At 45.2% G+C, this 17,702-nt stretch overlaps 1 protein-coding gene across 1 annotated transcript; it reads right to left on the bottom strand.

Moving 5' to 3' along the window:
- Positions 1–11,568: 11,568 nt before the first annotated feature.
- Positions 11,569–13,859, bottom strand: LOC121002101 (cyclin-dependent kinase inhibitor 1-like). The gene is made up of 3 exons (XM_040433411.1): positions 13,254–13,859; positions 12,851–12,967; positions 11,569–12,370 (listed from the first exon to the last, which is right to left on the bottom strand). Exons 1-2 carry the CDS (start codon positions 13,765–13,767, stop codon positions 12,858–12,860), a joined length of 624 nt encoding a protein of 207 aa, XP_040289345.1. The 5' UTR covers positions 13,768–13,859; the 3' UTR covers positions 11,569–12,370; positions 12,851–12,857.
- Positions 13,860–17,702: the final 3,843 nt, after the last annotated feature.

The following is a 17,702-nucleotide window of genomic DNA, read 5'->3' as shown; positions in this document are numbered from 1 at the left end:
GATGTGTTCCATCAACATTTTATTTGTGGACCCATTGTTTTCAATGGGTCCGTGGTCCGCATTTTCTGGACATATTCTATATTTTTGTGTAACGGACATACCGATGCAGCTAGCACACAAGTGATCGATGTGTTTTCTGCATCCGTATGTCCGTTCCACTAACGGATAGAACGTGTCCTATACTTGTCCGTAAGATGCGGACTGCGGGCCCACTGAAGTCAATGGCTCTACATGAAAAATGCAGGTGCCCAAAGACAACATCCGTATTTTGCGGATCCACGATTTTTGGAACACAAAACAGATACATGTGAAAGACTGGCCACAGTGGTGACATGTCCGAAGTGCGTCATGTCACTGGGTCATGTGACGCATGGTGGACATGTCACCACTCATTGGCATTAGCGGCCACATGACCTACATCAAATCAGATGTAAGGTGATGGGCGATCTCCAGTGGGGCGGGGGAGCGAAGGAGTCAGCAGTAGTATGATTTCCTCCACAGGTCCAGCAATACTGTGGGGGTTGACTGAAAGGCCCCCAAGGGTGATCAACCACTTTAATGTATATTTGAAGAGGATCTTTCAGCTCTTCTGCATACCATATTTGTTTGATATCATATCACCTTTTCTTAGAACACTTATTTGTGCCGTTCTCCTGTTATTACTCCGGGAAACGTATAAATAAATTGACAACTGGATATTACGATTCTCCTTGTCAAAATGGTCTTAATAACCCCTGCACTGGCAGTGGATCCACTGAAGATATGTAGAGGCGCCAGTGTCTACAAAACTTCGGCGCATCTACTAACAGTCTAAATCTAAGTCAACTTCCTTGCTTAAGTAGATTTAGAACATTTTCTACACCTAAGGTCTCTTGCACACGGCCGTATGGCTTTTTCAGTATTTTGCGGTACGCAAAAAACGGATCCGCAAAAAATACGGGTGACGTCCGTGTGCATTCGTTTTTTTGCGGAATGGAACAGCAAGCCCCTGATAAAACAGTACTATCCTTGTCCGTTATGTGGACAATAATAGGACAAGTTCTATCTTTGAACGGAACGGAAATACAGAAATGGAAGAACTACAGACTACCTTCCGTTTTTTTTTTTTGCTGATCCATTAAAATGAATGGTTCCGTATACGGAACGCAAAAAACAGAACGTAAATGGAAAAAAAAAACTTTCATGTGCAAGAGGCCTAAAACTGGGGTAGAGAATGGCCTGGAAGCACACCCCCTTCCCCGCCCGCACCACGTCCCCTTTTTTAGACCTGGCATGATTGGTGAAAAGTCGCAGATTGTGGCACAAATAACATTTGTGCTGCAATCTGCGACAGATATACGCCAGAAAACTGGTGTATATCATTTGGTAAATGACCCCCTTAGATCCTTTACTCAGTACTTAGCTGAACCACCTTTGGCAGAGATTACAGCCTCCAGTCTTCTTAGGTATGATGCCATAAGGTTTGGACACCTGAATTTGGGGATTTTCTGCCATTCTTCTCTACAGATGCCCTGAAGCTCTGTCAGGCTGGATGGGGATGGGACCGTCAGTGGACAGCCACTTTCAGGTCTCTCCAGACATGTTCGGTTGGGATCAAGTCCGGGCTCTAGCTGGGCCACTCAAGGACATTCACAGAGTTGTCCCCAAGCCATTCCTGTGTCGTCTTGGCTGTGTGCTTAGTCATTGTTTTGCTGGAAGGTGAGCCCTCAGCCCAATCTGAGGTTCGGAACACACTGGATCAGGTTTTTTTATTAAGAATATCTCTGTAATTTGCTCCATTCAGCTTTTCCTCAACTCTGACCATTCTCCCTGTCCAAGCAGCTGATAAACACTTGGTACTGGGCAGATGATTAGAAGTGTCTGGTTTCCTCCAAACATGACACTTAGAATTAAGGCCAAAAAGATCAGTCTTGGTTTCATCAGACCAGAGAATATTGTTTATCATAGTATTAAAGTCCTTTAGGTGTTTGTCACGGACAGGGGATAAGGGAAAGTGCAAACTGGCTCCACCCACACCTCTGTCCCGGCCTACTTGCACTTACCCGTCCTAAATAACGGAGCGCAACTGGGCGGCGGTCCCTGATCTAAGTAAGTGCAGAGGAGACAAACGAGACGGTACCAGGGAGTATACAATACCAATAACAGGGACAAGCCGAGGGTCAAAATCAGGAGGAACAAACCAGACCAAAAGGAGCAAACAAAGGGAGTCCAAATGCCAAGTGAGAATCGATACCAGGAGATACGCAAAGATCCAAGAAGAAGGCACAACCAGAATTCAAAATATGAGTCGAGATTCCACACCTAGACCAGGAGACCACATGAATGATCACCTAGCTGAGGACCTAACTCACAGGCAACCTGTGGCCAGCAGGTTGCCTGTTTAAAAAGAGGAGGGAAATGGTCATATGACGTGGCCAGCGTCACATGACCTATCCTCCTGCTGAGTGCCAAGTGCTCAGACCTACAATGGTAGGACGCCGGTCCCGCTGAGGAAGTGCGCGGCCGGGTCCTCCCCGCTCTCCGTTGCCCTGGAGACGAGGACGCTGTGCGCGTCCTCGCTCCGAACTATTCACAGGGCGCTGGCGGCACAGCGGAAGTGGACCACATGGTCGGCGCCCCGTGACAGTGTTTTTTTTTATTGCAAACTCCAGGTGCGCTTTCATGTGGTTTTTTTTTTGTGTTTTTTTTACTGAGGAGAGGCTTCTTTCTGGCCACTTTGCTATAAAGCCCAGATTGGTGGAGGGCTGCAGTGATGGTTGACCTTCTGGAACTTTCTCCCATCTTCACACGGGATCCTTGGAGCTCAGGCAGAGTGAGCATTGGGTTCTTGGTCTTACCAAGGCCCTTCTCCCCCGATTTCTTAGTCAGCTCTAGGAAAATAAATTTCCATTTAAGAATTATGGAGGTCACTGTGCTCTTGGAAACTTTCAGTGCAGCAGACATTTTTTGTGCCCTTCTCCAGATCTCCACACAATCGTGTCTCTGAGCTCTACATATAGTTCTTCCCTCCTCATGGTTTGGTTTCTGCTCTGATATGCATTGTCAGCTGTGAGACCATATATAGACAGGGCTGTGTCTTCCCATATCATGTCCAATCAGCTGAATTTACCATAGGTGGACTCCAATCATGGTGTAGAAAGATCTTTAAGGCCCCTTTCACACGGGCGAGTATTCCGCACGGATCCGATGCGTGAGTTGAACGCATTACACCCTCACTGAATCCTGACCCATTCATTTCTATGGGGCTGTGCACACGAGCGGTGATTTTCACGCATCACTTGTGCGTTGCGTGAAAATCGCAGCATGCTCCTCTTTGTGCATTTTTCACATAACGCAGGCCCCATAGAAATGAATGCGGTTGCGTGAAAATCGCAAGCATCCGCAAGCAAGTGCGGATGCGGTGCGATTTTCACGCACGGTTGCTAGGTGACGATCGGGTCTGGGACCCGATCATTATTATTTCCCCTTATAACATAGTTATAAGGGAAAATAATAGCATTCTGAATACAGAATGCATAGTAAAATAGGGCTGGAGGGGTTAAAAAAAATATATAAATAATTTAACTCGCCTTAATCCACTTGTTCGCGCAGCCGGCATCTCTTCTGTCTTTATCTGTGAGCAATAGGACCTTTGATGACATCACTACGCTCATCACATGATCCATCACCATGGTGATGGATCATGTGATTGACCATGTGATGAACGCAGTGACGTCATCAAAGGTCCTATTGCTCACAGTTAAAAACAGAAGAGAAGCGAGCTGCGCGAACAAGTGGATTAGGCCTCATGCACACGACCGTTGTGTGCACCCGCGGCCGTTGTGCCGTTTTCCGTTTTTTTTCGTGGACCCATTGACTTTCAATGGGTCCGTGGAAAAATCGGAAAATGCACCGTTTTGCAGCCGCATCCGTGATCCGTGTTTCCTGGCCGTGAAAAAAATACCTGTCCTATTTTTTTCACGGCCAACGGTTCACGGACACATTCAAGTCAATGGGTCCGTGAAAGAACACGGATGCACACAAGATTGGCATCCGTGTCCGTGATCCGTGGCCGTAGGTTAGTTTTTATACAGACGGATCCAAAGATCCGTCTGCATAAAAGCTTTTTCAAAGCTGAGTTTTCACTTCGTGAAAACTCAGAACCGACAGTATATTCTAACACAGTAGCGTTCCCATGGTGATGGGGACGCTTCTAGTTAGAATACACTACAAACTGTGTACAAGACTGCCCCCTGCTGCCTGGCAGCACCCGATCTCTTACAGAGGGCCGTGATCAGCACAATTAACCCCTTCAGGTGCGGCACCTGAAGCGGTTAATTGTGCTGATCATGGACCCCTGTAAGAGATCAGGGCTGCCAGGCAGCAGGGGGCAGACCCTCCCCCCCCTCCCCAGTTTGAATATCATTGGTGGCCAGTGCGGCCCCCCCCCTCCCTCTATTGTAATAATTCGTTGGTGGCACAGTGTGCACCCCCCCCCCCCCCCTCTATTGTAATAATTCGTTGGTGGCACAGTGTGCGCCCCCCATCGGCCCCCCCTCCCTCTATAGCATTAACAACATTGGTGGCCAGTGTGCGGCCTCCCATCTCCCCCCCCCCCCCCATCATTGGTGGCAGCGGAGTTCCGATCGGAGTCCCAGTTTAATCGCTGGGGCTCCGATCGGTAACCATGGCAACCAGGACGCTACTACAGTCCTGGTTGCCATGGTTACTTAGCAATAGTACAATAGTAGAAGATTCATACTTACCGGCTGCTGCGATGTTCGTGTCCGGCCGGGAGCTCCACCTACTGGTAAGTGACAGGTCTGTGCGGCACATTGCTAAATGAACTGTCACTTACCAGTAGGAGGAGCTCCCGGCCGGACACAGACATCGCAGCTCCCAGGTAAGTATGAATCTTTTACTATTGTACTATTGCTAGTAACCCGCTGCCACCAATGATCGGGGGGGGGGGGGGGGGCACTGTGCCACCAACGAATTATTACAATAGAGGGAGGAAGGGGGGGGGGGCGGGGGGGGCACACTGTGCCACCAACAAATTATTACAATAGAGGGAGGAAGGGGGGGGGGCCGCACTGGCCACCAATGATATTCAAACTGGGGAGGGGGGGGGTCTGCCCCCTGCTGCCTGGCAGCCCTGATCTCTTACAGGGGGATATGATAGTACAATTAACCCCTTCAGGTGCGGCACCTGAGGGGTTAATTGTGCTGATCACGGCCCCCTGTAAGAGATCGGATGCTGCTAGGCAGCAGGGGGCAGTCATGTACACAGTTTGTAGTATTTTCTAACTAGAAGCATCCCCATCACCATGGGAACGCCTCTGTGTTAGAATATACTGTCGGAAATGAGGTTTCACGATCTAACTCATATCCGACAGTATATTCTAACATAGAGGCGTTCCCATGGTGATGGGGACGCTTCAAGTTAAAATATACCATCGGATTGGAGAAAACTCCGATCCGATGGTATAAAAGGGACTCCAGACTTTACATTGAAAGTCAATGGGGACGGATCCGTTTGAAATGGCACCATATTGTGTCAACGTCAAACGGATCCGTCCCCATTGACTTGCATTGTAATTCTGGACGGATCCGTTTGGCTCCGCACGGCCAGACGGACACCAAAACTACTTTTTTTTCATGTCCGTGGATCCTCCAAAAATCAAGGAAGACCCACGGACGAAAAAACGGTCACGGATCACGGGAAAACGGAACCCCGTTTTGCGGACCGCAAAAAAATACGGTCGTGTGCATGAGGCCTAAGGGTCTATTCACACGTCCGTTTTTTCTTTCCTGATCTGTTCCGTTTTTTCAGGAACAGATCTGGACCAGATCTGGACCCATTCATTTTCAATGGGTCCTGGAAAAAAACGGACAGCTCAATGTCTGATTTTTTCCAGGACCCATTGAAAATGAATGGGTCCAGATCTGGTCCAGATCTGTTCCTGAAAAAACGGAACAGATCAGGAAAGAAAAAACGGATGTGTGAATGGACCCTTAAGGTGAGTTCAATTATTATTTATTTATTTTTAACCCCTCCAGCCCGATTGTACTATAACCATGTTATAAGGGGAAATAATACAATCTAGACTACAACTAACCCAAACCTGAACTTCTGTAAAAAAGTTCAGGTCTGGGTACCACAGTCGGTTTTTTATCATGCGCGTGCAAAACACATTGCACCCGCGCGATAAAAACTGAACATGGGAACGCAATCGTAGTCAAAACTGACTGCAATTGCGTTCCTACTCGCGCAGGTTTGCCGCAATGCACCGGGACGCATCCGGACACGCCCGTGTGAAATAGGCCTAAAATGGTCAAGAGAAATTGAAGGCCCTGGAGCTAAATTTCAAGTGTCAAATAAAGGTTCTGAATACTATGTTCTATGTTCATGCACAATTTTAGTTTTTCCTTTTTAATACATTTGCAAAAATATCTAAAATGTTTTCACTTTCTCATTATGGGGTATACAGCGCAGGTTTATAGGGAATACTTGAATTTTTTAAAAACATTTTTAGCACAAATCCGCAACATAAAATAAGATATAAGGGCCTGAAGACTTTCCAAATGCAATATATTTCTTAGGCTACTTTCACACTAGCATTTTTTGTGGATCCGTCATGGATCTGCAAAAACACTTCCGTTACAATAATACAACCGCCTGCATCCGTCATTAACGGATCAGGTTATATTATGTCTTATATAGCCAAGATGGATCCGTCATGAATCCATTGAAAGTCATTCCTGTGACGGATCTCAATAGTGGATTTAAAAACGCTAATGTGAAAGTAGCTAGTTTTAATTGCAATATGAGATAAAATAGGATGAAAGGAACAGAATTGTTTGTGCATTTAGAATTCATTTAAAGGGGTTGCTTAATTTCCCTGTTTCCATGGCAACATGAGACTGGACCATCCATGTATTGCATAGTCTACCATTCATTGGCACAGCTGGCAAGTAATACTACTTTTCACCTGCAGGGGAATCATATGGTCGGACACAGCCTTTGGCGACAATCCCTGCGGATTGTCAGAGGTCCCAGGCGCCAGACCCATGGGGCAGCTGTATCTAGGGACGTTTTTATAAAACAATCCTTTTAATGATAAGATCTTTTCTTTTTAAATACATTTAGGTGAAGAAGAGCTTTCATCCTTCTGTATTGTGGACACAGTAAATGACATTAGAATCCTGCAGAAGAGAACAATACATAAGGAGATATGGGACAATAGATTGGAGACTTCTCACCGCAGTGCGTAAGTACAGGGCCTCCATTCTGTCTGCAAGCTGGAGGAAGACAGCAATTAGGTGGCCTGAACAAGGTCATGGAGAGGTGAAGCTGGAATTAAGCTACAATATACAATCCGTATATTCATTATTAGCAGAGTATAAGATAAGTGTGTGCGATATGGCGTACATAGAGAAGTAAGGGCCCCATAGCAAGGATCTAACCAGGGCCCCACACAGGACAGAAGGGTTTCTGCCTAAACCCCTTTCAGTGACCCTTGGGCCATTTTTCCACTGCCTCATTTGCTAAAAGTTGTTCTTTTAGAGGGTAGAGTCCTGACCAAGTTTTCACCTCCAGTAGAAGAGGGGATGATTCCAACTAGGACTGGGCCCCTTCTTGCCCTGGGCCTATAGCAGTCGCATGGTCTGCCGCTATGGTAGTTACGCCCTTGGGGATATGAATTCCACTGCAGATGTTCTAGAAGTAATGGGTCAAAATGAATCCGGCCAGTCCCTCATTTTATATCAACACCTAACAGTATAGTATAGTAGATGATTATATGTTCATTGTAGATAGATAGATAGATAGATAGATAGATAGATAGATAGATAGATAGATAGATAGATAGATAGATAGATAGATAGAACATAAAGAGAAATGAGAGATAGATATAAGATGAATCGATCGATAGATATTAATATAGATAAAAAGATAGATCATAAATAGATATGAGAGATAGATAGACTGACAGGTAGATAGATAGATAGGAGATCGATTGATCGATAGATATTAATATAGATAAAAATATAGATCCATAGATAGATATGAAATAGATAGGAGATAGATAGACACATAGATTGATAGATAGATAGATAGATAGATATGAGATAGATAGATAGATAGATAGATAGATAGATAGATAGATAGACGGACGGGTAGATAGATAGATATGAGATCAATCGATCAATAGATATTAATATAGATTAAAAGATAGATCCATAGATATATATGAAATAGATAGGAGATAGAAAGATAGATAGATAGATAGATAGATAGATAGATAGAGAGATAGATATGAGATAGATAGATGATTGATAGATAGATAGATAGATAAATAGATAGATAGATAGATAGATAGATAGATAGATAGATAGACGGACGGGTAGATAGATAGATATGAGATCAATCGATCAATAGATATTAATATAGATTAAAAGATAGATCCATAGATATATATGAAATAGATAGGAGATAGAAAGATAGATAGATAGATAGATAGATAGATAGAGAGATAGATATGAGATAGATAGATGATTGATAGATAGATAGATAGATAAATAGATAGATAGATAGATAGATAGATAGATAGATAGATAGATAGATAGATAGATAGATAGATATGAAATGATAATTGGGCACAATTGCACAATTGTTGGAAAAATAATTCTGTGAAATTCCTTAAATCTAGCATTTGATAATACAATCCGATATTCCGTGTGCCCCTGATGGCGGTATAAATTACCTCTAGTACATTTCCCTAACATAATATTCAGTCTTCACATATGGGGGTTTCTGGGTAAGATGGGAAAACGCTCTCTAGTGTAATAGTTCCCAGGCTGGAAAGCTCAGATGGTCGCCCCAATTAACGACTACCAGGGCATCCGTCTGACCAAACCCTTAATCCACAAGCCCAGCCTAACACATGGCATAGCCCAATTATTACCAAATGTTTCTCCTATCGTCCTGCCGTTCCCAGTCAACCTGTTATCGCTCCCACGCCCGTATCGTATATGGACAGCTGGTCCAATGCCACAGCTCCGTTCCTAGCACCAAGCCATAAAACTGAATAGCAATACAAGGATGTGTGGGGGTCGAGGAAGATGTAATGGGGGATTGGTTGAGGGATAAGAGCAGGTTCCAAAAAATGATACACAATAGCTGCCACAGGCAGCCAGCTGTCTCTGATTGATCTGTTCTTTCACACAACGCTCCGTAATGTATGCGCCCCCTCAACCCATTGAAATCCTGCCAAAAAGGAAAAGATGCACATATGTGGATTTAGCGAAGGGGTTAAAATTAAGACAAAGCCCTTTAAAAAAGCCATGTCATGATTCTGCTTCAAGGACTCAGCTGCTCGAATGTTTATAAACAATGGGGCGTCATGTGTTGTAAGCTCTTCTGCCACACCGGGCTGACGCAGATGTAGCAGAGCTCAGTTTGTCTGGCGCAACTCATCCTAAACGGTTATTGGTGGTTCTATATAGGGCTACTGGTAAAATACCCTTTTAGATCAGCAGTACAGTCTAAGGGCTCATGCACACAAACGTATTTTCTTTCCGTGTCCGTTACAGATTTTTTGTGGACCGTATGCGGAACCATTCACTTCAATGGGTCCGCAACGGAAGTTACTCCATGTGCATTCCGTTTCCGTATAGGTCTGTATTTCCGTTCCGCAAGAAAATAGAACATGTCCTATTATTGTCTGCATTACGGACAAGAAGGATAGTACTGTTCTATGAAGGGCCAGCTGTTCCGTTCCGCAAAATACGGAATGCACACGGATGTCATCCGTATTGTTGGTGGATCTGTTTTTTTTGCGGAACGCAAAATACATACAGTTGTGAGCATGAGCCCTTAAAGAGATAAATACCAAACTCAGCTCTGGGGTCCTAGGTTTAAATCCAGCCAAGTGAGTTTGTATGTTCTCCCAGTGTTTCCTCCCAAACTCCATGGACATACGGATAGCGAATTTAGATTGTAAGCCCCACTGAGTGATGACGACGTCTGTAAAGCGCTGCGGAATATGTTGGTGCTATATATTAGTAATTAATAAATGAACTGGGATAGGAATAGAAATCCCCTATATAGTGGTTAACATGGTCATTTCAGCATATGAACATGAAGATGTAGCAGAGCTGAGTTTATCATTTGGGATAATTTATTCCAATATCCTAAGGTGTTATATAGACATAAGTCCATCAAGTGATATTTGTGGTAACCCTGCAGCATAATCTTAAAGCTGATCCAGTTTTATACAGAGAAGTGACAAATTTAGCTCTGCTACATCTATACTTAAAGGGGTTTTTCTGGTATAGATTGAAGAGCAGAGATATTCTGTTGTAGACACCATTGCAAATTGTACCACAGATTCAGTCTCGGCTGCGGGTATTTGGTCTGAACTTACACCACCTCAGATCCCCAAGATGCTGCTAGCTTGGGTCATTACACGTGTGTTTGGGACAAGATTTGCCAGTATAATACATCTGATTTACATCCATACTCATGATCCTTATGCTGCATACATCTATAGGAGTCCTTAAAGGGGTTTTCTGACTGTTTTATACTGATGGCCTATCCCTAGGTCAGTGACATAGCCCTGGCGCAGATCAGTGCCATTCATGTGTATGGGGCTAAGCTGCAATACCAAACACAGCCACTATACAATGGATGGCACTGTGCTTGGTAAGCTGTGAGGAGACCACAGCGCTCAACTCCTCAAACAGCTGATCAGCGGAAAGTGCCCCCCCCCGATCTAATACTGATGACCTATCCCGACGATAGGTCATCCTTATAAAACGGTCAAAAAACCTCTTTAAATGTTGGAATTATTAAGATCAACAGAACATTCTGCACCAACCTGCAAGATCAAAATCAGGATGCAGTAGAAAGGTTTAGGGGGTCATTTACTATCAGATATATGGCAATTTTGGGGTATATTTGGCGCAGATTGCAGTGCAAAGGTTAATTGCGCCACAATCTGCGACTGTTCCCCCCCTCACACAGGAGGCGGGCTGGCAGGCCGGTCTCAATCATTTTCTACTCCTGTTTTAGGCGTAAAAAATAGTCTAAATCTACACTAGCAAGGAAGCCGACGTAGATTTAGACAGGCGGTGAATGCGACAAAATTATGTAGAGGCCGGCGTTCTCTACATAACTTAGGCGCAGCCACTGCCAACGCAAAGGGGTATTAAGACCGGTGTCTAAAACGCCAGTCCTAATAAATGACCCCCTTAAGAGTTTAAAGCTCTGTGATGCACTAAACATCCCTGTTCGTGTCTTGAACCTCCACAGACGTAGCACTGATAATGTCCTGGGATTACCTGCAGTCCTATGTAAAGCCCCAAATAATATACTGTGATAAATGTTAGCTAAATGACAATCTCTGAACACCGCTGCGGAATACGTTGGCGCCATAGATACAAATAAAGCCCCGACTCTACACCCAACCATTCAAACAATCAGGAAACGACAAGAGGTTTTAGGTATAAAAGTCATATAGTTTACTTTCTCTCGCTCGTATAGCAATACTCTGTACATTTATTTGCAAAACAATAAAAACATTTAAAAAAAACATAGAAAACTGTACATGCATAGTTATTGGAAAAATACTTTTATCTCTCCAAAAGGAGACATACGTATACCTCTAGGACCGTTTAGTAGCCAGTATTATGGCTGAACATTGGAGTACTTCCAACATGTTATATAAATATATAACTTAGTTTAATGCTTTCTTATGGTACATAGTTGCTGTACATAATGGTGGTATATATATCAATATATATATCAAACAGTGCAAAACAATACAAACAAATGCTACATAGGAAACATCTGTACAGGTCTAATGGTTTGCAGAAGCTAAACCAGGGGTTGGCATCCCTTAGCAGTCCCCCCCTGTCCCCCGTCCCCCCCTTGTTGCTCAACTACAACTCCCAACAACTTGGCTGGGAAACAACCAAACAGGATTGTGGTCTGGCAGGACCTGGAAAACTGAAAGGGTGTCTAAATTAAACCTGCCCCCCACCCCCAAGGTATAGTATTAGATAGTAGGTTGTTGCTACATTCACAGCACCGACAGACAGGACAGATGGATGCCACCCTGCCAGCTTGGCAATCTTTCTTAGCCAGTATAGACATCCAAGTGTGCGGAGAGAGTGCGTGCAATACTAGGAAGTCCTCGACCGCTGCGGATTTTGACAAGTCCACATCCAAGGCTGGCAAATCACTTCCAGCGACAGAATTCTCAGTATTCTGGGGGGGGGGGGGGACTGGAGCCCTGTCAGCAGCCTCCTCTTCCCTTCACTCCTTGGTCTGGTGGTAAGGGACATGTTGAGGGTTGGAGGTCTTGAAGCTCCTGATCTTTAAATAGACCTAAAATGTAAGAAAAAAAATGGCAGGTTATTATACAATGCAGCTACACAGTCGGCGCAGGGCTCGGGAGAGGTTGGTGGTGCACAGCTGAGCCTCCCCCCTCCTTTTCATAACTCTCAGCCATTAGAAGACCCTGCCCTTGTTTATCTTGTGAGCAGTCTCTCTCCAGCCCTGCTCCCCTCCCCCACATTCTTCCCTTCTCCTAACCCCCCTTTCCCGCCAGTACAGCTTGTTTTGCAACTTTTTTTTTTTTTTTCTTTAAAGAACTTTCCAAGGAGGAGCTAAAAAGATTGAGTAACACTGCCTGAAAAAAAAAAAAAAAGCCTATCATGTGCACAGTCACCAACTCCCACTTTCTACAACCAAAACAAGCTCCCATCTCTGCAAATAGCTTACAACCTCTCTCTCCCCCCCCCCCCCCCAACCCAACTGGCCTTAGGTCACACCAACAACACAAACAGCCCTGGATGGAGAACTCACCAGTGAATCATCTGATCTTCTTCCTAGGGGTCTGCTCCAAAGTGCAAAGAGGATGGTGGGCAACTTTCAGGGTGTCAGTCTTGGGGGCTTGCAGCCTCTTCCTCTTGGGGAAGTAATCTAAAGCAAGAATGGCAAGGGTTAATGAGGACGGTAAGAGTATGTCCACACGGTCAGGTTTCCTGATGCTGTTAGAAGCCAAAACCAGGAGTGAATTAAAAAAAGAAGAGAAGCCGTATCAGTCCTTTATACTTTCTCCCCTTTTATGATCCTACTGATTTTAGCTTCCAAAACTTCATCAGGAAACCTGACCGTGTGGCCATACCCTAAGGATGTTACTCTTCTATGGATACTACGATGTGGCTGTTGAGAAAGCTTCTAGTCAAGCATTGAGGAGTGATCTTACCAGTTATGGAAGTGCTGATCTCCCTCTTCCTGAGAAGGGATGAAGTGGAGTGTGTTGACGTCTTAGATGGTCCTTTAGCTCCTTGGCATTTCTTGACAGCCTTGTCTGCGTTCTCCTTGGCACACTCCTCGTTGCCCTGCACAATCTCAGCTGGTGGCTCCTCTCTGGTATCTACTGTTGGCACAAGAAGCCTAGTGCTTGCTTGCCTGGACAGTGGGGTGGCACTAACAGGGCATAGTCTGCTCTCCCTGTATAAGATTGGCATCTCCTTGCTTTCCAAAGGCTCCCAACAGAAAGTTCCCTTCAGGGGTGTTCCAGCTTCAAAATCAAAGTTCCACCGTTGACAGTCAGATGCTTGGATCTCCTTGAGTTGCCTCTTCAACTCAGATCTCAGCTCGTCATGATCGATGGGGCCAAATAAACTTCTGCAAACTCCCCTTCCACCGGCACCCATGCCCATCCTGGGCAGCAGTAAGGCTGGCATGCTGTCCTCCTGGAGAGCAATGTTGGCCATAGCTGTTGATGTTTACTAGGTAGCAGTAGTAAGGATAAAGGCTGAGGGCTCTCTGGATGTGTCTGGGCAGGGTTTGGGAAGCTTATATAGAAAGGGAGCAGGAGTGGAGATGAGGAGGGGACAGAGGAGAAGAGGAGGAGATTGCTAGTGACTAGAGGAAAACACTGTGACGACTGGGCAGGGACAGGAGGGAGGAGGTTCTGGTGGAAAGCTCCTTTCTTTACCTTTTTGGTTTCTAACATGGGTGGAGCCCCAGGTCAGGTTAGAAAAAAATAACCCACCCCCCCCCCCCCCCATCCACTGCCAACTCTACTCCCCATTCACTATACACAAAGGGGAGGGCTCCCAAACCAGGGGGTTGTCACGTTACTGCTTATGGGGAGAGGAGGGGTAGTAACATTGACTTGACTTATACACTGTAACTGATATTTTCTTCTTTGTCTCCTCTCCTGCCCTGTATTATTCCATCTTCCTGAGTGCATCCCAAAGGGCGTCATATTCTATCCCCCCTGGATTTCATTCTCTTTAACCCATTCTGCAGCAGGGCTCAATAAAGCACTATATTATCCCCGATGCTAGTAAGTGCTGCAGACAATTAGAGGAAGGAAAAACAGATGGTGTCCAGTGCCTCGTAGAAAACCCTGGATCCTCCAGGACAGTCAGGTGTCTGCCGGAGGGTCTCCCTGGGTGGATTCAGTAAAATCCTTGAAAGGAGGCCTGACAGCTGAGGAAGGTCCCCTGTACAGTGTGTGTGTGTATGAAAATACAGATGTAGCAGAGCCAAACTGTGCCAAATCACAAACACATAATATATGGAAAATCTTTTGACCCAAGCACTGAACGGAAAGCTTCTTGCATAGCAGCCAGCTGTATTGGCAAGTGCAGCAGAGTGGCAAAGGGCACTCTTTTGGCATCTGCTGATTGCATATGGAAGAGGAGAATTTTCCAGGACAAACACTGAACGTACATACCAGACATGGTGCGGCTGTAGCCTACAAATAGTTCAGCAATTTATTAATACGTGTAATCATGGTTTCAAGGGGTTGTCCGTTCACAGGAATAACCGCAGTAAGTGCAGGACAGGGAATGGACGGACTTACGGATGGCACTCCACTGTTTCCAGAACTCCCATAGCAGGGAATGGGAGCTATGCACACTATAGCACGTGAAGGTACGCCATTTCCCTAACGGCCAGGGGTCCTGACTCCACAGGCACAGCAGCTCCTCCATATAGTCTATACAGAAGCCAGGAGTGGCTTCTGCAGCTCAGTTTCATTTTTGTGGCCCCTCCATTTTGCTCACTGACGGGATGGGCGAGGGTCCATTTACAGGGGTAGATTTCTTTTCCGCTAAAAGAGCAGACTCTCAAATAGAAATTGAATGTACCCCATTATAGACAGTGTGGTCCTTTTGCCGCCTTTGGTTCCGTTTTTCAGGAGTTGTTGTGCCCCTCTAAGGCAAGGGCTACATTGGTCACGCGACACCTTGTCGCGGACAGGATTGCTGAGTAGCGGTGATCCCATGCGGCAGTCGCATGAAATCCCAGCCGTGTTGGATTTCATGTGACTGCTGCAGCAATCAAATGCATTTCTATGGGATCACCGCTACTCATCGATCCTGGCGGCGACACGTGTCGCCGTGTAGCCCTTTCCTAACATTGATGTGAACAGGCCGTAAACGAGCTACACATAACCGCGTTTTGCCTCCGCGTGTCATCCGCATCCGTATGTCCATTCCGCTGATTACAGACCATGCCCTATTTACGTACGTATCTCAGACAAGAATAGTCGCCTCTAGTGATGGGAGTGAGAGAAATGCTTATTGCACATGGAAGGTGTCCATATTTTGTGGATCCGTCGCCTGCGGACTGCAATATGGACACAGTTATGTGCATAACCCCCTAAGGGGTTATTCGAGATCTGTAAAAACATGGCCCAGAGCAGGGCACAGTGTCAGATTGGATTAGCGGCAAAAGGGGCAAACTGCATCACAATTCTGGTGTAAGATCTGCACTAGATTTATCCTCCAGCCTGAGCCCCGGTGATAAATCTGCCCCCAACGATGAGCAGACGATAGTCAGGAAGGAAGCGTTTCTTTTTATCACATGCAGCGATCACCTCCACAGTATGAGGACTAGTGGTATGGCTCGTCCTCATAGCTGCATTGTTTCTGGGCAGCAGACGCCTGTTCACACAGTACAATCTGCTGCCCAGAAGAGAGGACTGAGGAGTGCGCACCAAAGATCAAGCGTTTCGCTCATTCCTCGGGTGATCTGCGGCACCATCACACCGGCCGTTTATCAGGAACAAGTGCTTGTACGGTCATTCCTGATATTCTGCCCGACAGTTCAGTAGTCTGAACGAGGCACTGCCCAAATCCAGAACGCCGGGACTGGAGATGTCTCAGCTCTAAAGGTGGAGGACTTGTGGATGAACTAGAGAAGCAGTGATGTGTAACGGAGAGATGCCAGGGCAAGTCCTAGGAAGATGCTTAGTAAGCCTTCCCAGTGAGAAGTGTGTGTGTACATGTAGCAGTGCTGAATCTGTTATGTGTTAAGTAGTAGTGCTGAATAGGTACTGTAATAGTGTAGCAGTACTGAATCTGTTATGTATATATTTTATATATGTTGTGTATATGTAGCAGTGCTGAATCTTTTATGTTTATGTAGCAGTGCTATATATGTACTGTAACAGTGTAGCAGTACTGAATCTGTTATGTATATGTAGTAGTACTGAATCTGTTATGTATATATTTTATATATGTTGTGTATATGTAGCAGTGCTGAATCTGTTTATGTAGCAGTGCTATATATGTACTGTAACAGTGTAGCAGTACTGAATCTGTTATGCATATGTAGCAGTACTGAATTTGTTATGTATATATTTTATATATGTTGTGTATATGTAGCAGTGCTGAATCTGTTGTTTATGTAGCAGTGCTGTATATGTACTGTAACAGTGTAGCAGTACTGAATTTGTTATGTATATATTTTATATATGTTGTGTATATGTAGCAGTGCTGAATCTGTTTATGTAGCAGTGCTGTATATGTACTGTAACAGTGTAGCAGTACTGAATTTGTTATGTATATATTTTATATATGTTGTGTATATGTAGCAGTGCCGAATCTGTTATGCATATGTAACTGCTGAATTTTTCATCTTGGGCAGGTCGATGTAATGACTAAAGATACTTTGTCAGAGCTTTACATGGAACAGAAAAGCCTTTGGAATTGGCAGTAGTATACCCGTCCTACCCTGCGTGCCAACATATGCTGTATATTGCTCATGGTGTGGATTTACTGTGGAATGTTGAGGTTCCTCTTTTATCACCTTCATGGAATCTGTCTGCTCTTCTGGGTACAGCCGGCCTTACAGGACCTCAGCTCGTACACCCTGGTACAATCCTGGTTAATGAGGACTGTAAATCCAGTACCAATTGAAGCCATGCTCGCTTCTCTTGTGCGCACAGGCCCCTTCTCCTACATTTCCCCAGCTCTGTGGCTAATGACGGCCATCGCCCAGCAGTGGCTCCTAAATGACCATGTCCAGGCCCTGCTCTTGGGGTGGAGGCCTGCAGAAGACAGCACGTTCCTGCAGCCCAGTGCGTGTGTATGGGGAGGAGAGCGAGGAATAAAGAGGGTTTAATGAGCTGGAAAGAGGATATCTGCCATAGAAAGCCCTGAAAAGGCACATTTGGCAATGTGAACCAAGAGCTGTCTCCCTGATGCACATAGAGAATCCATGGATTAAAAAAAGGAAATTCCCTCAGCCGTTCCCCTATAATTTAGTGGTTACATATTGAGCCGGCGTGCCTATGGGTCATAATATTGGTATACATGAGCCGCCAGACCACCGAATACCAGCCCTGGATTTTTTTTTTTTACCCTTTCACCCCTGACAAAGACTTTTGTTGACAGGGCAGGGGTTCAGATGA

Source organism: Bufo bufo, chromosome 1 (genome assembly GCF_905171765.1).
Source record: "Bufo bufo chromosome 1, aBufBuf1.1, whole genome shotgun sequence".
In the NCBI taxonomy this organism is placed as follows: domain Eukaryota; kingdom Metazoa; phylum Chordata; class Amphibia; order Anura; family Bufonidae; genus Bufo; species Bufo bufo.
This window is presented reverse-complemented; position numbering and strand designations above follow the sequence as displayed.